The sequence below is a fragment of the Phoenix dactylifera genome, chromosome 12 (genome assembly GCF_009389715.1).
Source record: "Phoenix dactylifera cultivar Barhee BC4 chromosome 12, palm_55x_up_171113_PBpolish2nd_filt_p, whole genome shotgun sequence".
In the NCBI taxonomy this organism is placed as follows: domain Eukaryota; kingdom Viridiplantae; phylum Streptophyta; class Magnoliopsida; order Arecales; family Arecaceae; genus Phoenix; species Phoenix dactylifera.
The window spans coordinates 12,929,826-12,952,381 of record NC_052403.1 but is presented as its reverse complement, the minus strand read 5'-3'; the positions used below and the strand labels follow the sequence as shown (position 1 = coordinate 12,952,381).

General features: G+C 37.2%; 1 protein-coding gene across 4 annotated transcripts; it reads left to right on the top strand.

Moving 5' to 3' along the window:
- The first annotated feature begins 10 nt into the window (after positions 1 to 10).
- LOC103714867 (protease Do-like 2, chloroplastic) lies at positions 11 to 22,319 on the top strand. Of its 4 annotated transcripts, none has more exons than XM_026807606.2 (21): positions 12 to 240; positions 374 to 544; positions 2,271 to 2,324; positions 2,426 to 2,499; positions 5,229 to 5,292; positions 7,335 to 7,379; positions 9,182 to 9,289; positions 9,580 to 9,657; positions 10,741 to 10,807; positions 10,952 to 11,010; positions 12,762 to 12,861; positions 13,914 to 13,993; positions 15,792 to 15,848; positions 19,384 to 19,487; positions 19,865 to 19,952; positions 20,061 to 20,146; positions 20,264 to 20,288; positions 20,411 to 20,482; positions 21,431 to 21,481; positions 21,574 to 21,634; positions 21,733 to 22,319. In XM_026807606.2, coding segments are annotated over exons 1-21 (1,617 nt in total). In that variant the 5' UTR covers positions 12 to 69; the 3' UTR covers positions 21,735 to 22,319. The 4 variants fall into 4 exon arrangements, with proteins under 4 accessions (XP_026663408.2, XP_038988549.1, XP_026663407.2 ...); XM_008802303.4 differs by having other exon boundaries at positions 14 to 240; positions 21,726 to 22,319; XM_026807607.2 differs by lacking the exons at positions 21,431 to 21,481; positions 21,574 to 21,634; positions 21,733 to 22,319 and adding exons at positions 20,576 to 20,638; positions 20,792 to 21,424 and having other exon boundaries at positions 11 to 240.
- The last annotated feature ends 237 nt before the right edge of the window (positions 22,320 to 22,556 follow it).

Below are 22,556 nucleotides of genomic sequence, written 5' to 3'. Positions count from 1 at the left end.
AGCTAAAGGATGGTACATTCCCTTCTTCTTAAACCTCCCTCATTCCCTCGCTCTCCTCCTCCTCCTCTAATGGCGGCCATGGCCGCAGTTCTAGCCTCGCCTTCTTGCTCCTCTCCCTCTCTGTCCTGCCAATCCTCTTGCTCCTCTCGGAGGTCAATCTTCGCCTGCTCCCATCGACCTCCGCGCTCCCGAAAGAAATCCCTCAGAAAAGGCCCTCCTGCGCGAAAAAACGGAGACGAGGTAATCAAAACAAGACGAAATAAATTTTTTCTTGATTGCATGTCATTTTTAGTTGTCTTACGATCGATATTTTATCGGAAAGTTTGATTTTTCTTTAGATTTTTGATGGTATTGTGCTTGTTTTTGAGGGTAGTTTAAAGGGGTTTCTCAGAAGAGGTTTCCAGGAAGAGGAAAGGATGAGAGGGCGTATCTTCCGCCGGATGGGAGTAGAGGGGAGGCGGGTTGGTCCCAGTCGATGGTGTTCGGGTCCGCTGGATTGCAGAAGAAGGACAAAGATCTGGTGTATGATCTCAGGGAACAGCAGGCATGATTTACACTCTCTAACAAACCCTAACTGCAATTGCAATTGCTTTTTGAGCACGCATTTATGAATTTGTGGTGTTTGCTTTGAATATTTGATGTACTCAACTGGGTCTTGGGCATCAGACTCTCCCAGACATTTATGACATAGGGAAGGACGGCTACATTTTGTTTCTTTTTTCTTGATTAACATCTTCCTATGATGAAAATGATCACTTTTATTTTATAGTTTCGTAGGACTATGTTTCCATAAGGCTCTTTGGTTTATTCTTTGTGCATTGGTGATGGATGTATTACATGTATTAATACCTATTCTTCTTCCATCACGGCTAGACTCGTCCCATGTTGAGGGCACTTGTAGAGGGTTGCTTTTTGTTGCATCAGCTTAAGCTCGGAGACTGGCAAGTTAGGTTTTTTGCCAATTGGAGAGAAGAAATTCCTCCCTTTAATATACTCTGTCCAAATATTCAACAATAAAAAAGAAATGGAACTATTTGTCTGTATGGAAAACTAAAAGCAGGATTGTCCCTTTTTTACTTATTCAAAACTTGTAACAGCTGTCACAAGGTTTGGAATGACCCTTTTTTTCATATAGAAGAGGCCTGGCTTTCTTTTGTAGAGTTACATTTTTCATCTAGTTAAAAGAGGATGATTCAAAATAAATAGTAAGACAAATGTCTAATATTCAACAAAGAGTACAATTCGAGTCAATATTTTTCCATATAGTTAAAAAATGTCGTTGACATCCGGCTTCTGGAGCATTTTTAAATGCCTAAAGAATTGGAGTTGTGTCCAGGTCAAACATTACCATGTACAGTAAGCTGAGTCTGATTGGGTGTTTTGGGTTAGAAAATAGGTTAAATTGAGGGTCACATCATTCTAATGTAAGATTTGGCTACTGGATTTCTGTTTTATGGGGTCGGACATAACTGAACTACCAACATGATAGTCCTCAAAACTTTTTAGACATTGCTAGTTTCCATGTTGGCATGTTTTTTGTGGAGAAAATAGTGGAAATGCAAGCATGTTTACCAACTAGAGGGTATTTATTCATGACTCATTTTTATTCACTTCATGTTTAATTTTTTATGTGCTAAATCTGCCTATCTCTAACCAAGTTTGGCTACCCAAAGCAAAAAATAAACTTAGGATAGTGACGATGATTTTTATGATGCCAAAATAATAAGATTTATCATATTTTGGGATTTTCATAATTAAGCTTCGCTGTACCGGTACCGGAAGCTGTACAAGTACCTTACCAGATGGTATGGTATGCCTGGTACGTTCCCTATATGGATATAGGATTGAGAGACTTATTTCTGATGCCCAACCATGTATCGCCTGAAATTGGGCCGTACAGGTTGGATGGAACTGATTGGTTCCACCTGATACAAGTTGGTTCCACCTGATACAAGTTGGTTCCACCTGATTGGTTCTACCCCTGCACCATATCAAACCTTGATACTGTATTGATACCTTATCGCTACAGTATGGATACATCTAATATCGAGTGGCACAGGTCGGTATGGCAAACCATGGTTATAAGTTTGTGGACTGGTCATTTGTAGTTGTACAAGGATTTATCCTTTTTGGTGAATTATTTGGATTCATCAATATTAGAAATTTCATAAAAAGCTCGATTTTTTACTTGCTATATCCCTCTCATATATTTAGCATGCTTTTGATGATGGTTTGATGGATGGATACTAAAAAATAATTTTTTTTATCAGTTTGACGACACTGGGAATCTTCAAGATGCAGCTTTTCTTAATGCTGTTGTGAAGGTATGATCATGACTGGATTCTAATGATCCAGGCGATTAATTGGTAATATAAAATGTGTTGCATATAATTTAGTCACCAAACACATTATCCATTTTGTCCAGGTTTACTGCACGCATACTGCACCTGATTATTCACTTCCTTGGCAAAAACAAAGGCAATATACAAGTACTGCAAGGCAAGTTTCGATTACTATATGTGATGCATTACTTAAGGTCAACAAGATTAATACAAAAGAGATAAATTACCATCCCTGTCATGACATTTTTTTTCTTTTTATTCAGTAGTGTTTCATTCTTTGGTCATTACTTGTGCCGTATGTCAGAAGTCCACTGTAGAACTGACTAAAGAAAAACTGGGAATCGACTATGGTCGATGGATAAAACTTAGGTACTGAAAGCGTGCTTCTATACCCGTAACTTTGGGGTTTACTTAAGATGGTCACTATATTGTCAATATTTGCTGTTAAAACTTCTCATTTTTTAAAATATTTTTGGCTGGACATAGGCTGGGTGACTGCATAGGCCTAAGTGTTATGTTCCATGGGCTGGTGTCTGAGTTGCATTCCTTGGAGTTAGAAAACTCAGATTTTGTAGGCTTAACCTGCCTCCTTTCTTTTCTTTTGATTGTTTTACGTATTGGTAGAGAAATCAAGTACCTTATATGAGGTGTAGGAAACTCCACCATTTGCTTGATTACAGTAACTAAGTGAATATCATGGTCATTACTGATGTCAGCTTGAATTTTTGGGTGTATTTTTTGGCTAAGGTTGCAAGGGACTGGAGAATTGGGTCTTTTTATTTTGGAGATGGAGCAACTTGAAGCAACTTTTGGACAAGATATCCTGAAATTAGTGAGTCAGTAAGCTTGTTGGGCTAGTTAGATATAATGGTTAGAAAATAAACGGATTGTTTTTTCGTAGGCTTGGATCGACTTGATCTGAGAATGCAATGATTAAGTCTAAACTCTATAGTGCTTTTGGTAGAGCCATACAAGCTAAGTTCATATTGTATTATAATTAGCCTAGGCTGGTTTGGAGGCTATATACTAGATTTAGATTAGAGAATCAATTCATGTTTCTAGAATCTGAGTTTACTAGTTGCCAAGAAGCTTAAGTTTATAATTTGAGTAATGCTTCTAGCCCAGCCATTTTCTATTTATTTGATCATCACAATAATCATCTTAAACATGACAAACTTTTTTGGATAGTCTCTGAAGTTGCACAAATAACTCAAAGCAGGCCTTTAGTATGGGATGAAATGATGCATGGTGATGAAATTCTTTATGTGAGAACTCTATATTTTTTAAAAAACACTTCTTTCTACGGCCTCGAAGAGAAACCTTGGCCCTATAAATTTAAATTTACATAACTTTTCATTCTCATGCTTTCATCAAAAATTGAGCTTGATGAGAAGCCAAGAGACCATCAGATACAAGTCCACTACTACATAAACTTATCTTGTGGCCGTGGTTCTAAACTTCCCCATTCTTCTCTTCCCATCCCATCAAGAAAGTCAACACATGTTTTGCTGCTTCCTTAATCTCCCCAATCCCCTCCTTTTCTTATTAGACCCATGGTTGACGGAACCATCCCGAACTACTCGGTTCGGGGCGTTCTGAGCTGTACCGGCGGGATCGGGATGGTTCCGGCAACCAAACCGAGACGCCATCGCCGAAGGACGAGAAGAAGAAGAAAAAAGAGGAAGAGAGAGAGAGAGAGAGAGAGAGAGCAGGGGAGGAGGGAGAGGGAGAGGGAGAGGGAGGAAGAGAGGCCGGCCCGGCCGACGGAGGCCCGGGAGGCGGAGGCGAGGCTCCGCCCCTGGTCCCTTAATTCGTTCGAAACAGGGACCCGGAGGGGGCCTCTTTTATTTTTGTAGATTTTAAGTTAAAGTCGGCAAATCCATTGCCTACTTCACTTTATTTTTTTTATTTTTTTTAATTTGGTGATATTTAAGTAAAGTCGGCAAACAATTTGCCAACTTCACTTAAAAATCGTAAATTGTTTTAGTAGTCAGACCTCTGTTTCGAACGAAACAAGGATCTAGCAGCGCCCTCCGTCTTCTGCCTAGGTGCCGGCCTTCGCCACCATCCGCTGACCTCCTTCTCTCCCCCTTCTCTCTCTCTCTCTCTCTTTCCTCTCTCCCGTTCGCTCTCTCTCCTACTTTCTTTGCTGTGTCGGTACAAGCCCGGCACAACACGGCGCGGGCTCATACCGACTCGTGCCGCCGGACAACTGGTACGGTGCTTGGTACCGGCACAACAGATCGTGATTAGACCCATGTCCTTGTTTCCCCAATATCTTCTCTTCTCATATCTTTATGAAGTTACAACTCTATTCTTTTAGTCAAGTTTCTAGTTGGAGTGACACTAGATATGATTAAATGTTTTGGATGATGTGGTGCATGACATTTTCTAATGGGGTATTTGATTACCAATGATGTTTGGCCAACTGTTTGGTGTTGTCTTTCATTAAAGATGAAGTAGATGATGGCTGTGACATGCACAACATTTAAATGGACTAGAATTAATATGGTGAGTAAATGAGTTCTCAGTGCTAGTTTATTGAAAGGTATCTTCTAGGGATGCAAAAACTAATTTGTGCATTGTACTGTACAAGCTATACTAAAAATTAGTTCTTGGAAACTCATCGTCTCTTGCAATAAATTTGGTTTAACCATATAAAGGCCAACCAAACATTGCCTATGTGATATATCACAATTTGTAGAGAAGTTTGTATCTGTAACAGTAGAGAATTAGTCGAGATTGACAAATTGAGTACAATTCATGGAAGAACTGTCTCATTCTCACATGTGCACATATTCTTCATCTTTTTCGATACTCTATCATCAATCTTTACATGTTATTGACTTAAGCAAATGCATATCTAATGCTTTCTTTATTTTGCAGTGCTTTTATGATTGGTGATGGGAAGCTTTTGACAAATGCACATTGTGTTGAACATGATACCCAGGTACAGCTTAACATGGTTTGATGAATGAAAACACATTAAATTTTATGAGGATTGTTATAGTATTACAACTTTGGTTAACATCGTTCATCTAAAATTGTAACTCACCACCAAAAAAAAAAATGAGGCAAGGTTCTTGCTTTCAAATACATCTTTTTACAAATATACATAAATATGACATAATTTTTTTTTTGTTTTGATGATGTTGCAAGGATAATGCAAGGTCTGCCATACCGACCTGTACCGACCGTATTGTACTAGTAAGGTACTGGTATATTATCAAGGTTCAGTTTGTGTTATAAGTCAAACCGATTCATACTAGTCTGAACCAAGTGGAAGCCTCCCATACTGCTAAAAAACTGGGGGGAGGGGGGGGTGTACCGTATGACATCGACCTGTACTGGCCGATTTTGGGCAATGCATGTTTAGGAGTGAGAATAAAGTGTTGGAAGCCTGTCTAGTACAAGATGTATACATATCGTTCTGACTGTATCGTACTGAACCTGTAACGTGTTGGTATGATTCTTGGTACCAGTTTTGTAGATTTTGGTAGACAAATTTCATGAAATACCCTATGATCGTTCATGTTTATGCATGGTCATATTAAAAATACATTTTTTTGACCTTTTTTTTAATTTGGTATGAGAGTATATCGCAGAAAAGTTTGCTAGTAGATTTTTACGATGGATTTTGGAATTAAATAGTGTTCCTTGAGAGCATGTCTATTCACATGACCCATATTCTCTAAGTTGTTTCCATGAAAGTAAAGCCCTTCTTCTCATGAATATCTTATATCAATTTGTCCTAAAGTTTGAAGATTTTTTTAAAACAGGCTGAGAGAGATCTACGTAGTTTGTTGGGTACTCTTGAATGCTAAGGTAAAAAAAAATGGGATTGAGATGCCCGACAAAATTTGAGGCCAATACTATAATCTCAGCTATTTTTGAGCTTAAGTTTTCCCAAGCCAACACCCAAGCGTTTGAAACCAAATTTACCTGTCAAAACCACTCAAAAATACATAGAATGAAGTAAGAAAGAGCAAACAAATCCCATCTCTCATTTATTTATAATTAAATTTTATTTAAAATTGGCAAACTCCTAAAAGGGGAGTCAGTTTTCAACAAGGTTTAAGGAATCAGTACTGGGCACCATACCGGTTCTCCGGCGGGACGACTCGGTATGGGCCGTGTTGGGCCTGTACCGAGAGAGGGACCGTGTAGAGAGAAAAAGAGAGAAAGCGAGCGGGGAAGGAAGGGTCGGAAGAGGGTAGTGGAAGACAGGGTGTTGGCGGAGGCCAACAGAGGTCGGCGGAGGCCGGCCTCGGCCGTGGGAAGTGAAGCCGTGGCCGCGGCCCTAGTTTCGAACAAACAGGGTTCGGCCGCGGCCTTAAAAAAATTGCGTTTTTTAAGTAAAGTCGGCATGTTTTAATTTTGCGATTTTTAAGTGAAGTCGAGGCCACGGCTGGACTCTGTTTCGTTCGAAACAGGAGCAGCAGCCGCAACTTCGCTTTCTGCGGCCGAGGCCGGCCTTCGCCGACATCCCGCGCTCTCTCTCCCTCCCTCCCTCGCTAGCTCTCTCTTCCCTTCTTCGGCTCCGGCAACGGGTTCCGTTTTCGTTGCCGGAACCGTATCGGTGAGACACCGGTACGGCTCGGGACGGTCGGAACTGTCCGGTTCGGGATGATTCCACCGACCCTGGTTTTCAACTAGTTCCAAGCGAAACCTTTTTGTTTGACAAATATTTTGCTCCCAGTTTAAACTTCAAACCTGGCTATAATAATCAATATTTGTTGTGGTGTGGTCTAATTTTCTATAGGGTAGCCCTTAAATAATATTTCCCTTTTCATCATCATCTTTTCTGTACTAATCTTTTCACCATTTGAATTATCCATTTTTTGCTGTGGAAATGATCACTCTGTTCAGAGGTCGAGTCTTTTCATTTTTTTGTGTTTTTTCTTTGTTTAAAAATTATGTTCTTTTTTTCCTATTGTTATTACGTGTGGTTAGTTATATTTGCCTTTCAATTTTTTGGTTTAATGGCAATAGGTCAAATTGAAGAGAAGGGGAGATAACACCAAGTTTGTGGCTAAGGTATTTTCTTGTATTTGCAAACTTTTATATTATACATCTCTGCTGTTTTCCTCACTAGTTGCTCATAGTGATTTTATTGTGTCCTTTTGTTCTCCTGTACACTTTTCTCCATGGGTTTTCCAATTCTTACTTTGTGGCTCTCCTCAATTAATATATGGTATCTTGATGGATTTCATGTCTCTTTCCATTTATCTGTTCATTGCTTCTTTACCAGTCCAACTTACAAGAAAACAATGATGAAGGTATTGGAAATTAAGGTCTTTTTTTTTTAACCCTTATGTGTTGTTGAAGAACTCTAATGAAACTCATTGTCAGGTGAAAAGCATAGAATCTCTTTAAAAGAGAGAAGGTCTGGTGTAGGTAGTACCAAGGAAGAAAGAAGAGACAAGAAGAAAGCATAAGAATAATCAAGTCAATAAAACATGAAGCCTGACAAATTGAGCAAGTCATCTTATGCTCACTTGAAGGTCTTTGTAGCTAAACATTAAACTTTAAAGGCCTGGTAGTTATTTCTAACCCAAAAGAACCAAGAAAAAGCTTTCACAGGTAATAAACTTCCTGTACAGAGAATCAGCTTATCCTTTGTGCAACATTTCTGGACTAAGATCTCCTCAATAGGCCAGAGGTTGTCAAACCTAACATTAGCACTTGGAAGGACTCCAAACACTAGGCCTTGACCCCAAGGTACTCGCAGATATGCTGGGGTGTAGGTTCTAAATAAGGGTATCAAAACTTACACTCAGGCTGGTTTCTGATCCTCTACCTTTTCCTTGAGTAAGTTACCAAAGGTACACTTTGATCCAGAACATAAGCCACAAATTACTTGAACATTCAGCTTATTAGATGGTCAAGTGCCTTCATTAAACTGAAGAAAATAGCAGGATTTCACTTGGTTTTAATTTCATTCTGTTCTCAATAATTTATAAACATTTATAACAAATATGCAGCAAAATATAAAATGACAGTGGTTTGTAAAATTGGTGGACCTTCGATCAAGCAATTAACTTGGCAAACAGGTTGAACGTGTTTATGTTGATTTTTCTTTTAAAAATGCTATTAGTTGTCATATATCTTTGAGCAGAAAAATGAGTATCAGCATAATAGTAATTTATGCTTGGTGATTGAACTGATATAGCAACTAGTTCCTTTTGAGGGAGGTGGAGACTGTGAAGGAGAAGGATAAATGAGGAAAAATAGAAACTGATCGGAAAATCTAGAGTTGGCTTTATCCTGGGAAACAGTTGTTATTAGTTTCTAAAGGAGGTGCAGCAGGACAGTCTGTTAACCTTGAGAGACTTCTGATTCAAGTTGACCCATACTAAAATGAAGTTGAATATTTCCAAAGCTTCTTTGGGTGTTATCTTACCATTGTTCTCCAGCTATATTTCTACATTGTTTATAATTTTCCAACCCTGTTTTACTGTAGGCAGCCAAACATGTTATGTTCTATTCTGAGTCTTTTTTTCCTCTTAATGTCTGTATGCTTGTTCAATTTTTTATTGACTTCACCAACTGGAATTTCACTGATGATCTGCTTATTGTTTCATTCGTTTTTGTGAAACAAGATGGTTTACTTTTGTTTAATGGCAACTTTGCACAAGTATTTGTTCTCATACTCCGTTTTCTCAGGCCCTCGTGGCACCACTATATAAAGAATTACAGTTGCTAATAGCAGATTGCTATGTAATTTTTTCATGTGCAACCTTTTTTAGTGATGTTTAAAAGTCATTTCAAGGATATCGAAGCTTTTAGAACTGGCTGTTACATTGGCTAATAAAACTCCTCAGTGATCTGATTCACAGGTTTTAGCTAGAGGCATAGAATGCGACATTGCATTACTCTCAGTGGAGAGTGAGGAATTCTGGAGAGGAGCTGAACCACTTTGTTTTGGACGTCTGCCATGCCTTCAGGTAATAGGCAATAAAATATATCCAGTGACCCTTTCTGCATGTGATAATGTGTGCCAGAAATTCAAACCTCTCTGATGCATGTTTTTGGGTGTGAAATGTAGTAAGATTTATGTCCTTTTCTTTTGTTAGTCTGTACAATGTTATTTGCTGGGTTGAATCGTCAGTACCATGGTGCATCCTGTTACATGTCAATACAATTATTATTAATGTTTTTATATGTTCTTTTCCATAAGCTGCTAATTAAGTTGATTTGTCTTTAACTTTTTAAGGTAACAATTGGCAATTTGCAGGATTCAGTAACTGTTGTAGGTTATCCTCTCGGTGGAGATACTATATCTGTAACAAAGGGTGTGGTATCGCGAATTGAGGTTTGATCTTATTCATCATGACTTTTTAAGACCTGTTCTTTTCCTAATTGAGTGCATCAGTACTTTCATATAGAATATCATGATTTCTGAATTTCAGTTTCCATTATATTGTTCAATGATTTATACCCTCATAACCTCATTTTCATATACATATGTTATATCGACCTGTTTATCATTGTTCAGTAGCTGATCTGTGGATAATTGTAATGAAAGAACCTATTTTTTAAAATTTATGTAATTCTTACGACAATGTACAAAATTTGCTAAAGCAATCATGAGGAGCCTCTTTAAGTCCATAAATAGCGTGATGGATGTGAGAAACACTTTGGGTAGGGCATGAAGGTCCTGATGTTGTTTATAAATCTCTTTTGAAAGATCAGGTGGAAGAAGTAAGGTAACCACGAACAACTATGGAAACATTTAAACTGCTGATCATGTGCATTTTCATATCTGCTGATGTCTGGTAGTGCATGTGGAGTACCCTTAAATGAAGCTACAAGCAACTAGACCTTTATCATTTGGCCAAGGTCTGGCACGACAAAGGTTTTGTCGTGCATATTTCATCCATAACATGTGCAATGAGTTATAGACTTCATATCAATCTTTGTCATTGGGCCACCTCGTCATGACGCTTGTCAGTTGCCATGCCAATTCCAGTCCTTGCGTTCATAAGCATGTCTGGAGTGTCATGACAGAAACTTTGATACCTATTCCATAACACTTAAGCAGAAAAAAGGAAAGGAGATATATGACAAGTATCCAAATGTTGCACCATGGATTATCATAAGCAACAAAACACCAGGTAGTCCAAGGATTATTATCGCATAACAATGTAATTATCCTAATAATTTTTTCCAGTGAGCTCCACCAGGTGTACTGAGAGATCATTTGTGATTTAACATAGATTATTAATATTGTTGTGTTTAGCTACATGAGCAAATTAACATGGTGCTAGATATGCAACTTTTTAAGAATCAACTTGGACGCAAATCTTGGTCAAATAACAATTACTTTAGAGTACATTACTAAATCTAAAATTCTTGATAACAATAATTATGGTCATTTTCCTTCTGAATACCTCAGGTTACTTCATATGCTCACGGAGCATCTGATCTGCTTGGCATTCAAATTGATGCAGCAATAAATCCTGGTAAATGTCAGATCCGGAAATATATGTTGTTAGTTAATAGTTTATGGAGCACTATCGTTGGTCTCCATTCAACTTGTGATTTTTGTTTTTGTCATTTCTGTTGTTTGTAGTGTGGGAGGAGTATTAATGTTTGTATTGTTGCAGGTAATAGTGGTGGTCCTGCTTTTAATGACCGAGGGGAGTGTATTGGTGTAGCATTTCAGGTACATTATCTTCTACTATATCATGTTACACTATTGACTGATTATGTGATAATCAAACTTTTTATGTTCCTGAACTGTATGCAATTATCAGCTAAATGAACTACAAGAAGGGACTTTAAATTGTTAATTAACAATGTCTGAAAGTAGAATCTTTTGCTAGTTCCATCGTTATTTTAGGATGGGGAAAAGTTGGTCAATCAATGATCAAGAAGCCTTCACGAATGAAAATTTCAGATGGAGTGAGATAAACAGGGATGGTCCTTTATGAAATTGCAGTTAGAATGAGTTCGAGTTTTACAAACTGAACATTTCCATTTGATCTTGAAGAGGTGGAAGTACTTGCATCCAGAACTCATGGGTTATATCTTTTACTAAAATGTCTCGATTGAGTTTTCAGTAGTGACATTGCGATATTGTATCTTTTAATTTGCAAATGAACATTAATTTCAAATGATTTTATCTATTTCAGACAGCTTTTAAGTGTGAAAACATATTATAAGTACGCTATGACAGTTCTGATATATGATATGATGCAATGTGATTTTGTACATTACATGCCAGTGCCTCTACATAACAGTGTCAGTAGATCATATGGAAGAATGGGCTAAATTGTGTGACTGCACATATCATGTGGCATCATAATGATTTGTAACATAGTTGTTCAACTTAACCACAATCTCACCTACTCAGTAGATCATATGGAAGAATGAGCTAAATTGAGTGACTGGTTACGACCTAGTTATCAGTTTAGCCAGCCAAACAAGTGGCAAAAATGGCATGTTATCTTTAATCGATCAATGCTCCAGAAAAGAAGACTAACCTGGATAACTTATTTTTATGGGGGAGGGTTAAATAAAGCTAACCAAGGGAAAGCTCCCTCCACTCTCAATTCTCACCTAGTTTTACCCCTCAACAACCTTTTTACCTCACCTTCTGGTCCATGGAAGTAAGAAAAGTCACTTAACTTGTTAACCACCACCTTTTCAACCAAACAGCATATTTTCTCCACTCAAGCATTCATGTTGGGTCAACAAACAACGGATCATTCTATCCAATAGATAGTTGATTTGGGAGTGTTTACCAATGGTTAAATGCAAGGTCCGGTACGTACCGGCCGGTACCGGTACCGGTCCGGTCCGGTACGTACCGGTCCGGTCCGGCTAAAAAATCGGGAAATACCGGTTTTTTGTGGTTCCGGTATCGGTCTAGGACCGGACCGGTACGTACGGGCCGGTACGGGCCGGTACGGCATTCCATGGTTAAATGCATCTGACATCCAAAATGCAGCCCGAGTGTTTCATTCCACTGCTCTACTATCTTGGACTTTCGTATTTCTATGAAGTACTTTATTTTTGAGTGCATGCCTTGGTGCAATGGTAAGGTTGCTTCATTATTACCTGAGTCACGGGGTGGAAATACAGAAACAACCTCTCCACACATTGGGGTAAGGCTGTGTACATATGACCCTCCCTAGATCCTGCAATAGCGGGAGCCTTGTACACTAGGATACCCTTTTTATTTATGTTTCTTCTGCATTGCTCTTTTCTCCTTTTTTCGTTATTATTTCTAGTTTTGTTCATCTTTTCTTCTTTCATGCTTGTACTTAGTTTCATCTTTTCTCTGTATAAATCCACTTTATATATGAAATCTAAATGTTCATTGCTGGAGATGGAATTTATAGTTTGTAAATGATTCATTTTGGCTTTGTTGTCATCATGTTTTTTTGGTCTCTTACAAGATACTTCATTTAGGTATTCAGATCTGAAGAAGCTGAAAATATTGGATATGTGATTCCAACTACTGTTGTATCTCATTTTCTAAATGACTATGAAAGAAATGGAAAGTATACTGGTAAGTTGAACTCATGAAATTTCATATTTCTACGAAGCCTAGATAGTCTGAACGGTTTTCTTGTATAGCAACTACTTGAATGTCTGGAAAAGATCCTTGTATGGTAACTATGTGAAGTTATAGATAAGTTTTATTCTAATATTTAGATCTGAGGAATTTGAAATCTTGACATCTCTTTAAAGAATAGATGGATGGAATTGAATCCAGGTATGGCAAACACTTCGAAGTACTTGCGAATTTTATCATTCCAATAATCGAAACGGTGGCAATACTTGCTCATATGGCTTAATAGTTATGACATGTCGTAATATAACATTGCTTTTGACTTGAAATCATGACTTTGACTTACTATTGTGGAAATTTTAATCTACCTTTAACTTGTAATGTTATGCCAACCAACATTAGCTTTGCTGGTTGTCAACCTCATACTCCTGAAACTTCATTGTAGTGGCTCCCTTCCATGCCTCATTTCATATGGAATCCTTTTTTTTTAATGAGTGAATGATTTTCTTAGTTCATAGATGCGACATTCCACCAGGTATATGAATGGAACCTAACAATCCATGTCCTCCGATTATATCTTCTAAACAAATATATATATAATATAAACATAATTATTAATATATATCTTGGGATATGTTCATGCAAAACCAGATGGTTCGGGGTGTACCGAACTGGATTGGTTGGTTTAAATTTTGCTGTGATATATATGAATTCTTGGCTTGTGCTTACTATTGGTATATTTGTTTCATCTCTATCAATTTTATTTAGTACAGATTGAATCTTATCAAGAAATTACATAGGACCGAAATAGGCTCTGAAGCAACTATATATGTCTGTCTTGTAAGTTAATATCTGATATTGTAGTGATGTCGTCAAATGACCAACTCTCTTTTAGATATATGCAAACCCATGTACTGCTCTTATTCTATATAAGATACACACATGCACACAGAACAGAAAGGGTGGTAAGCGTGAAAGATAAATGTTACCTCGTTATGAGATTTTACGTAAACTGATCTTTCTGTGCTATTTTGTGCATTAACATATAGGATTTCCTTGCCTTGGGGTCTTACTTCAGAAGTTGGAGAACCCTGCATTGCGTGCATGCTTAAGAGTACCATCCAATGAGGTGCGCTTGGAACTCATCCACCATAGATTTTGCATATCAAAACACTTTTAACTCGCTTTATATTTGTATTATGACGTACTTGTTTAGTAAACGTTGTTTACATGATTTTAGTATATTCTGATATTCTTGTCTTGAGACATCTAATTCAGTAGATATTAATATCTAAACAAGCCCCAGAAGTAAGATTTAGCTGCTGTTAGATCAGTCCTGTTGTTGGTCAGCAAAGGCTGCAATTGCATTAACTTTAGGGCAAGTTTGGATGACATCAAAAATCTTAATACTAAAGAGTAAAATAGTAAAACAATATTAGATTATTATATTTTGTTTTAGAACCCTTAAAGTGGTCAGCCTAGACGGGTCAAAATGGGGGCTACCAGGGCAGGAAGGGGTTGACCCACCCTGTTCAATGGGCCGCATGGATTTGTGGGATTTACAGGTTTGAGTTTGATCTGGTGTGGTTGCAGGTCTGGCGGGTTGATTCAGTTGATCTGTCCAGGTTAATACATTGGTCTTGCCCCTTTTCATGGGAATCTGCCATCCAATGGGATTAGCATTCTGATGTCCAAATAAGTTACCAAACATGGGAATGGGCTAGAGTGGAAAGCTGATACCTGTTCCCACCTTTCATTCAAATGCGGCCAGAGTGCAAACTTGTCCAAATCAATCTGTAAGATGCTTCTACATATGCCATATATAGACACTAAATATATTGCGATCCTAGCATTTAGGCGTTTCTTGATATGAAAAGGGCATGCCGCAAAACCTAGCTGACCAGTGGTGAGAATGGATAACTTAATCATAATTGGTTAAGCATTTTAGCTTATGCAGTGGATCTACCCTCCAAGGTTGCTCTATGGAGTGAAAGAGGTTCTGACAAAATGGGAAGAGGAAAAGCTAGGTCGAGATCAATCTTTAAGAACAAACTGCAAGGTACATAGGCAAATTAAGACACATTACAGCAAATGTGTCATGCTGATATTTTTATGTATCAACTGTGCAAACATTATATCATTCAGTACTTCATTTTTCAATTCTGAATTTCACAGTTTTTTTAATTTTCTTCTTCTTTTATTTTTGCTAAATTCTTGGGTGGTCAGGAAATTTCAAAAATGTCTATGAAGTGCATATATGTTAGATGTTTGTCTGAAACTTGTTTGATCACATTCTTTGGGACCAGCATGAAACTTGCCTTAATGATGAAAGTTCTGAAGCATGAATAAAACAGCTCAGGGATGACCATATCCAGTAGATTTAGGGTTGTCTTAACTAGAAAGAGTAATATCTAGCAAGTCTGACCAAGTCTTCAATTCGTCTAGATCCTTCACAAAAAGAAAGGGCTAAATTCCAATTTTGAAGAGCAACTGTGATGGGGAAAAATAATGCATGCTTGCTCTGATTGTTAAACTATTTGGCCTAAGAGAAACATGTGCCATCATCTTTTATGTCACTTCAAGATATGTATTGTTCAGGTTTTTCCTTGGATTCTCATGAAATCTGTATGTGATGAAGTCATCATACCCTGTGTAATGGAAAGCCTTATTCAAAATGTGAGCTTTAATGACTATGTAAGGGATAAGTAACAGAAATACAAATTCCCAGATGAATGCTGTTATTGTATTATTAATATTTTCTAAGTTGTGTTTGTGTTTGCAATATAGTACTTTTCATGTTGATATTTTATTATTAGCTTGCAGAATTTGATGTAAATATGTAGACAGTCTTTTCCTTTGCTTGTTTTACATCCAAGCTGTAACTTAGTTTGGCTTTCTAATTTCTTTTTTGTTCTTGCATCATGTAGGGTGTACTGGTCCGGAGGGTCGAACCCACTTCTGCAGCTGGTAATGTTCTAAAAGAGGTAACCGGAGCTTGTTACTGCAAAAGTTATCTTGATTATTATGGTTCCTCTGTGGTATCTAAGTTTTTTGAGTGCTTATATTGAGGAAAGTTCCAGTTGCCTGGAAGCAATCAAATTCTGTTTTACTTTATGACTAGGATTTGCTGCTATCGTTTTCCGTGGTACACCATGAGCTTTTTATTTCAGCATCATTGCAGTGCTCCTACTGATACCTTAATGCAGGAGAAGATGAAGAGAGTCTGAACTGAATAGTTAGTAAATACCCTAAAATGGCAAAAATATATGGGAAAACTGGAGAGATGTCTCCATGTTCAGTACTGGAGAGGAAATCCCATATTTGCGTGGGAAGCATGAGAAACCAAGGGCCATATATTCTGAATTACTCTAGTATCTACTTTTTTCCGTGAACATAAGATTAAATTTATTAGCAAACATTCAAAGCTCATGATACATAATATCATGGTTTGGCAGTTAGCTGTGCACCTCATTATTGAATCTACTTCTTGTTGTTCTGGGGTACATTCTATGAAAGAGTTACTTATTTTCTTAATTATCTGAATATAGAAGAGCTCTATATGGGCCACAATTATCATGAAGGTCCACGGTCAAGATCTCTTATTCCAAAGCAAGCAGTTAAAGAAAAAGTTATTTTTTTATTTTTATTTTCAAAGAAATGCCTCAGTTTATTTTGTTGACTCATTCTGGAAATCTAAACTAGTTTAAAAATATGCAAAACCCTTCTAGCTAAACCTAATTGAAACCAAGCTATTGGTTTAAGGCTAAGGTTTTTTCCTTCATTTTGGAGTCCCAGACATGATTTGTACATAATGTTATTTTGCCTTATTTCAATGCAGTATGACTTGAAATTCTGGTCAACGTTAATGAAGTAGTGTCCACCTTGTATTGGTGACAAATTATTTGCCACACTTAAATGTTGAAATAGTAATACATGACATGACTTGAAATTTTACTGCTTGGAATTTAGATAACTCAAACGGTATTTCTGAACTATAATGCAAATAGAATTTGTTAAGAGATGCTAACCTATATGGTATTGATTTTACATTAATTTTGAAGTATACAGTCTGTTGAAATAGTTACAATGTAATGAGTTTATTTAAATCTTGTCAAATTTGAATTTGTAACGTAAACTATGTCATGCTTGATTGACATTCAAATTTTTACAAATATTGTCAAAACTCTTTTAGTGTTGCATAGACACAAACACAAGAATTAGATTCAGAGACATGTCCGAGTATTCGAGATAGTAAGCGGAAAAAAAAAAGAGATACAGGGATATATAGAAATAATTAGTTCAACTAAATTATGATATTATATATTTTTATATGAAAATTGGACAAAACAAAACATTCAAATGTATTTGTTAAGGTCTTTGTTATGTGTGTTTCTCATCCAAACCTATCAATTAGCTTAAGGATTTCAGATAAATGACATTTTGCAAAGTTATTTTAAAACCTACATTATTTATCAGTCTCTAAATAGAATAGAAGTTCAGTTGTAAGATTATTATAACCGTTGAACTCTTTCAAGTATCCAAGTCTATCAATCAAGGTTCAAAGTATCAGTGCATAGCACGCTGTACAGAGCATATAGTATCGTACCAGTACTCGATATGGGAGCCATACTGAGTGTTGGTAAGCTCAATCGATTTCTATATCAGGCAATACTGATACCATACTACTATGGTACCGATATAGGTTTCAGTACCGAGCTTGCAAACCTTTCTACCAATTTTTATAAGCTAGATCTTGAAGTAATTGTTAAGTATCCAAACACATTTGTATCTAATTCAGATACATATCCAATATGGATTCTGGGAGCTGGACATGAGTGTCCAGGTAACCAACGTTCTGCATTGGCTGGATCCTGCAAGAGGCAATGACTAACATAAATTAGTCATCTAGAAATCATTCTTGTTGACAATATTATAGAACTATAGATGTTGTATATTATAATCAATCAGCTCTCTCTGACTATTTGTTATAAATTTTATGTAATCCTTTATCTTTTTCCCTTGATGGTGGTAGCTTCTTCATCAATAAAATGCTCATATCTCTATCTTAAAGTAGAATCGTAAGGTCAGGAGGAAAGTAAGCTTACACTGCGAACTTCCTATAGTACTTCTATCTGTTAACCAACCAGTTTGTTAGCCCACTTGACTCTTTAGATTTATGTAATCGTATCCTGATTCCATGGTCAACCTCCTGCAGTGTAAAAGCTGATGGCATCATATCAACCAGTTCTAGGACTCATTTGATGGTCATAGCAGCAACTTCCGATTTGACTTGGTCCACAAGCAATGTTGACGTGTTGCATGGTGCAGCATACCATGACTTTCCCAGATGGTGGTTTCAATGATCATAATTGGTTGAGTTGGATTGCCATTGTACCTGAAATATTTCAAGTGTTTCTGACTCCTGCTTCACCTTCTGGCCTTCCCTTTTCTTTTGAGCGCGACACGCGGTACAATGATTGCGACAATTGGGAGCTTGTCTAGACTCATTTAGTTAGAAGAAAGCTTTATGATAATGAACACCCTTGAGGAAGCACCACTTTCCATCAGTCTCTTGTTTTTGCTTCCTATATTTGTCAAATCATCAAATTTTTCTTTTTTATTGTGTATATATTCTTGCATGATTTATTGAGCAAAAAATACATTTATCACTGCTGAAAAAGTAGATCTTTACTTGCTGATAGACTACTAGTTGATGGATTTACTCCATCCATGGGTAATTATAGTGACCAATGTCTGAATCCTGATATTAGGGTCTTCCGTCTTCAGGATCAACACAATTGTGGAAATACATTTCCATCTAACAGAATTTTTCCTTGATAGATATTCTGAATGTCTTTGGAAACTCCACAGAAGACCTAGCAACGTCGAGGCTACAGTTCTGATATAAGGATTATTATTCTGCATGACTACTATAGTAAAACAGATGTTTGATCTGCTGATAATGAAGATGTACTCAGCAGCCACTGGTGATACTCTTGCACTGGACTGAAGGCTCTTAAATCACGATACCAGCATAGAAACTGAGAATGTCTTGCTACTGTGCTACTGACTTGCCATACTCTAGCTCCATAAAAGAATATAATTGACCTTTCTGCCTCTTACATCATAGCACCAAATCTTGGTAGATTCTTTATCACTTATAAAGTTGATAAAAGCCAATACAATTTGTGCCACAGAAAACAAAAGGCCCTTGGTCTAATGTTTAAATTTCATTGGGCTCCATCAAATGTTTTCTTTGGCTCTATTTTCTACATTGCACTGCAAATGTCTACATAATTGTAGGACAGCACATATCAAGTTTCAAGTAATTAGTGCCTCTACTGAAATCATAAGCCTTATGAAGGTGTTGTCTTTGTTCTTTTCTGCATTAAAGGACAAGAATCTGTACTTGTTCATGTTTCACTTCAATTCAATTTTTATATTTGTTTTTCTTTTATTTTTTTTGATGTAATGGTTATCTCAATTTTTAACGCTTTTAAAATTTTTATGCATTTCCAGGGTGACGTGATTGTGAGCTTTGATGGTGTTTCCGTAGGGTGTGAAGGAACCATCCCTTTTCGATCCACAGAACGTATTGCTTTTCGCTACCTTATAAGTCAAAAGTAAAGTCACAACCTACTTTTCTCTGTCATTTCGGAATTTGTAAGAACTATTAGCCCAAGACTTGCACATACAGTTTAGCTGTTATGATACATTTCACCTTCATGTCCAAAGTACCATTAGTCTTCATGGTTTCTCCTAACTGGTGCAGCAGAATGACTAGATTTGCCAGGGAAAAAAATGCTAACTGATTTATAATACAGATAAATATTTTTGAGAATATATTCTAGAGGGATTTAAACACTTCAGTCAGGCTCTGTATGTCTGTCTCCCATAATGTGTATTTCTGAGCTTTTTAATTTAAAAAATTGTAAGCATTGTATCATGTGTTCGGGCAGTGGCTCAAGCTCTTGAACATAATAATATTTTGGATCATCAGGTTTTCTGGTGATGTCTCGGAGCTTGGAATCATCCGAGAAGGGTCCTCCATGAAAGTCAAGACTGTTTTGCGGCCACGGGTGCATCTGGTAAGCACCTAGAGCCTTACTTTGTTGTAGCTACTAACTTTAATTGACATTTTCTCGTTGTTTTGCAATCCTTTTGAATTCTCGTAATTGACAATTTCTTCTTGTAAGGTGCCTTATCACATTGAAGGGGGGCAGCCTTCTTATCTGATAATTGCAGGTCTCGTGTTCACTCCACTCTCTGAACCACTGATAGAGTAAGTCGTAGATTTCCCAAAATCCTTAGTTATTATAATTGTTTTTATGTGGTGATCTGTTTGTAAACCGTGGAAAACAAAGAATCAGTTACTTAGCATTTCTGCTTTATATTGCAGTGAGGAGTGTGAAGATTCAATTGGGGTAAGTTAGAATGCAAATTTGGTTTCTCATTTTATGTTCTTATGCTTCTGGTGTCTTCAGATTTTGGTTGAGCACCTTTGTTACTACCTGTCACATGACTAGAGATGTTTTCGCATGGTCAGCTGAAATTACTGGCTAAGGCACGCTACTCTTTAGCAAGGTTCAAAGGAGAAGAGATTGTAATTTTGTCCCAGGTTAGCTCATGCTTTTTTTTCTCTCATGAAAGTCTGTCATTGCGTAATATGTTGATATTAGAGTAACTAAGAAAACCTGAACGGAAGCTGTAGAGTTACTCCACCAAGAAAAGTTATTATTCATGGAGGATGCCTCAGCTTTTTTTTCGTTTACGGGTATTTTCCCAAGAACAAAGGAACCTTAATGTGTATATTTTAATAAAGAATGCATCTTATTGTTAGGTTTCTTTGTTGTTGTTTTTTTAATGGTAAGTCTTTTGACTGTTAAAGTCGACAAACGGAAAATATAGTATCTCATCCTGCTAACAGGTCTGCACCTTAAGCCAACCTAATTTTCTGCAATGAGAGGACATGACTGTCACTGCCAGCCTCCAGCTTCAATTGCTTACATAGCATGATCACAAAGAGGCCTGAGGAGTACTGGATTATTCCTATTCAACCAATATCTGAATCAGATTACCTTGTATATGAGACGATGCTTTGATTGAACAGTGAAGACTAGGGAGTCCCTTCTTGGTAGTGTGTGGATCCTCTGTGGTCCCCACTATGTGCCCTCCCTTGTGCCCCTGTGATAACTGACCTGTGGGGTGGGGCCAAAATGTACAGGTGGGATCTTGCAGGGCTAAGATAGGTTACTACCATGTTCCTACTGTGTGGGCCATTCATATCATGTGCTTAAAGGCCACTAGGTGCTGGCTATAGGATCTAGACATGCCACAGTATGCATGTATTCATTTATTATGTTCTTTTTGGCATATGCTGTATCTTATATCTAAACATCCTTACCTAAGTGGATGTGTTTATAATCACCTAGGATGGTAGAGTCTGAAATATTCTGCCTTCTTTTGCAGAGATGATACTTCTTTCTATACTTGCTTAAAAAAATTTCTCTGATTCCAGTGGCCACTACATGTTTTTTAGATATTCTTCTTTCCTCCTATATTCTAGGTCTTGGCAAATGAAGTGAATATTGGATATGAAGATATGGGCAATCAACAAGTAAAGCTCTTCCCAAATTTCATTAATTGCTTTATGATGGATGAATTATCGTGTATTCAATGCTGATATGAATGAACTAATGATGGCCACAGGTTTTGAAGTTCAATGGAACACCAATAAAGAACATTCGGCATCTCGCTCATCTTGTTGACTGTAAGTGGCTCCACCTGATATGTGGAACAGGTTTCCTTTTAATCTTTGCACCTTTCACATTCTTAATCCTCATTGTTTGACACTTGTGTAGCTTGCAGAGACAAGTACTTGGTATTTGAATTTGAAGACAATTTTCTTGCTGTTTTGGAAAGAGAAGCTGCAGCTGCTGCCTCACCCTGTATTCTCAAGGACTATGGAATTCCATGTGAACGATCAGCTGATTTGCTGGAGCCATACATAGACTTCTCAGAAGATAACCAAGTCCCAATTCAAGATATTGGGGACAGCCCTGTGTCAAATTTGGAAATTGGATTTGATGGTCTTTTATGGGCATGAACTCAATGATCCTACAAAGCTAATGACGATGTTCTCCCGAGCATCATCCTGCATTGACAGGGTGAACCAATTTGATCAAAGGTGTCTTGTTCATGTTTTCTGTGACGTCCTCCATTGTTTCTAAAGTTTGGAGCGCATAAGCACATGCTGAATTGGTTGCTGCTAACTCCATTAAGCTTTTGTATTTTTGGTTGCTGAAATTAACATAATGATAAATTCTTTTTCTTTTTCTCCCCCATAAGTGGAGATATCTCTCCTTTTTCTTTTTCAATGACTAGCATTTGTGTAATTACAAAAACTCCAATGATGCATTGAGGAATTTTGTGATTAATGCAAATAGTTTGTCCTATGTATGTTTTCACAACTTTTTAGTGGGAAAGACAGCTGCCAAGATATGGGTTGCATTAGGGAATAAAGGTCTATAGTGCTCCTGGCTGAACTAGTGATTCGATCTAGAAATTTAATATTTTTTTATAATTTGAGATAAAATTGTGGTTGGTTTTAAGATCATAACCAATAACATGCTCTCCAAATAGCTTCGATTTAATTCAAGAGTTGAACAGCTTGATGTTCTTCCTCGAGTATG

What these genes read in the sequence shown, in the direction of transcription:
- LOC103714867 (XM_008802303.4), top strand. Translation starts at nt 70, where the DNA reads ATGGCGGCCATGGCCGCAGTTCTAGCCTCGCCTTCTTGCTCCTCTCCC. An exon ending in TGATGCAGCAATAAATCCTG is followed by an intron (nt 10,808 to 10,951) that starts GTAAATGTCAGA and finishes GTATTGTTGCAG; the next exon opens with GTAATAGTGGTGGTCCTGCT. An exon ending in CTGGTAATGTTCTAAAAGAG is followed by an intron (nt 15,849 to 19,383) that starts GTAACCGGAGCT and finishes ATGCATTTCCAG; the next exon opens with GGTGACGTGATTGTGAGCTT.